General features: G+C 44.5%; 1 protein-coding gene across 1 annotated transcript; it reads left to right on the forward strand.

The window, feature by feature from the left end:
- The first annotated feature begins 641 nt into the window (after positions 1-641).
- Positions 642-1549, forward strand: LOC141819588 (exocyst complex component EXO70H1-like). The gene is made up of 2 exons (XM_074706841.1): positions 642-671; positions 731-1549. Exons 1-2 carry the CDS (start codon positions 642-644, stop codon positions 1547-1549), a joined length of 849 nt encoding a protein of 282 aa, XP_074562942.1.
- Positions 1550-2218: the final 669 nt, after the last annotated feature.

Consider the following 2218-nt stretch of genomic DNA (forward strand, 5'->3'; position numbering starts at 1 on the left):
AAGTATCACCCGAGGCCGCCGTGGACGGTGATACTTTTGGATACATTTCTTTCTGGTCTTTAGATACTTTATTATGGATGTATTTAATTATGGAGTTGATGGAGATTGGATATGGATGTTGGTTTGTTTGATACTTTTGGATGAAACTTGGATATGGATGTATTTAGAGTTTGTTTGATATTGTTGTAGTTTGTTACCTTTGGATGAAGTTTGTTATATTATATTTTGGATGTTTGTTGTTTGTGGATGTGAGTATGTTTGTTTTTTGATGTATGTGTTTGAGTTGGATGTTATATTGATGTAAACAGATTTCATATTAGCAAAAACAGGTTGAATCTAGAAAAAAAATTTTCACTTTGCGACAAAATTTGCGACGAAAAATTCCTTTTCGTCGCCAACGTATCGTAATCACAGTGCGTCGTATAATTGCTTATAATTAGCAATGAAAAATATATTTTCGTCGCCAATTGGCGATGAAAATCCCTTTTCCGTCGCCAAAAACCCTAAACCCTTTTTCATCATCAATTGGCGACGAAAAGGGATTTTCGTCGCCAAAATGTGGCATTTTAGCGACGAATTTACTATTTTCGTCGCTAAATTGCCCAACCAGTGGCGGATGTAGTAAGGGACCCGGGGGGGCCATGGCCCCCCCAGCCCACGGAGACCCCTGGGTGATCGTTCTGGGTGGCGGGATTCACCTGCTCACTCATCGCGTGATGGATTACATAAGCTCGCCGACCACGATTTCACCCTCGTCGAGATCTACGCGGAGTTCCCATTTCAAAAATCTGGTCTCCATCCGAATTTCTTTTTCGATGCCTCGGACTCTGTATCGGCGGCGGCGGCGGAGAAAACAGGGACATCAACGCTTGCGTCCTTCTCCTTGTTTTCTTCCTCCTCCTCATCCTCCTCCTCCGACGGTAATCGATCGGGGATCACCGGTCGGTTGGCGTGGTTGATTCTGGTGCTCCTTTGCAAGCTCGACGGCAAGGCGGCGGCGTATCGGAACGCAAGACAATCATACCTCTTCCTGGCGAACAACCTCCAGTACATCGTGAACACGATCCGCCACTGCCGGCTGAGGGGTTTATTAGGCGAGGAGTGGGTGGCGCGGCACGCCGCGAAAGCGATGCAGCATGCAGCGAATTACGAATGGGTGTCGTGGGGGAAGGTAGCAGCGGAGGTTCCGGCAGTGGAGGTCGGCGTCGGAGTGGCGCGGGTGCAGATGTGGGCATTCGTGGAGGCGGTGGAGGCGGCGTGCGCCGCGCAGGCGGGGTGGGTGGTGGTGGACGCTGGGACGAGAGAGGAGGTGAGGGAGGAGGCAGTGAGGGGGATGGTGCTCCCGGCGTATAGGGGGTTCTTCTACCAGCGGTGGAGGGCAGCAGTGGAGGAGGGCGAAGCAGCGAAGTTGTCGCCCGAGATTGTGCCCCAGCGGCTCGCGGGACTCTTCTCCAGTTCCGACGAAGCTGGTTCCGGTTCGTTCTCGAGTTATCAGCTCGGTTCGGAGTCCCTTTCATCCCGGTCCGAAGCGTCGTCCAGGTCCCTATAAGATCTAGGTCGTTGCTGGTAACGAGTGTAAGAACTCAACGACTGATTCTTTTTCCTAGAATCAATGTATTATTTGTCTTTTGCTCGGTTTATGAAGTCGCTAATAAATTGTAATGGAATTTACATAAAATAATTAAATTAGATTGCATTCTAAATATAATTTTACAAATACTAATAAACTCCCTAAAAATTTAAAGTTAGATGATATATATATATACGTACTATATAAATAAGTTAATTCATCGACATGTCCAAATATTATCTCCGTTAATTATATTTTAAATTTATCTGATTATTTAAAATTATTAAACAATTGCATCAACTTATTTATAAAGAGCTGTTAAGCGTTATTGATGATAATATCAACGTAGTATACGTACACCTCTCAAAAAACTATTTTTGAGTTTTAAGTACTATATATTAATATTCCTCCTCGGTGAGAGGGAAAAAAATCTTAATAGTTATTAATTATTATTAGTTTATTACATGGTCTTCTTTGCCCTGCTTCCAAATTGAATAGCGCTTTAGAATTTTTCACCTATAAATCTATAACATATGCACACAACACACATCCATGTTAATTTGTCCTCCTATTGCACAAGCCATAGATTTATACACCTCAAATATGGCCCCCCCCCCCCAAATATGAAATCCTGGATCCGCCCCTGTG

Source organism: Curcuma longa, unplaced genomic scaffold (assembly GCF_044706935.1).
Source record: "Curcuma longa cultivar G26 ecotype Majalengka, Jawa Barat unplaced genomic scaffold, ITB_CL_G26_1.1 contig_9467, whole genome shotgun sequence".
Taxonomy (NCBI): domain Eukaryota; kingdom Viridiplantae; phylum Streptophyta; class Magnoliopsida; order Zingiberales; family Zingiberaceae; genus Curcuma; species Curcuma longa.

Coding starts and splice junctions, on each gene's coding strand:
- LOC141819588 (XM_074706841.1), top strand. CDS start 642: ATGGCCCCCCCAGCCCACGGAGACCCCTGG. Junction 672..730: donor CAGCCCACGGAGACCCCTGG/GTGATCGTTCTG, acceptor GGATTACATAAG/CTCGCCGACCACGATTTCAC.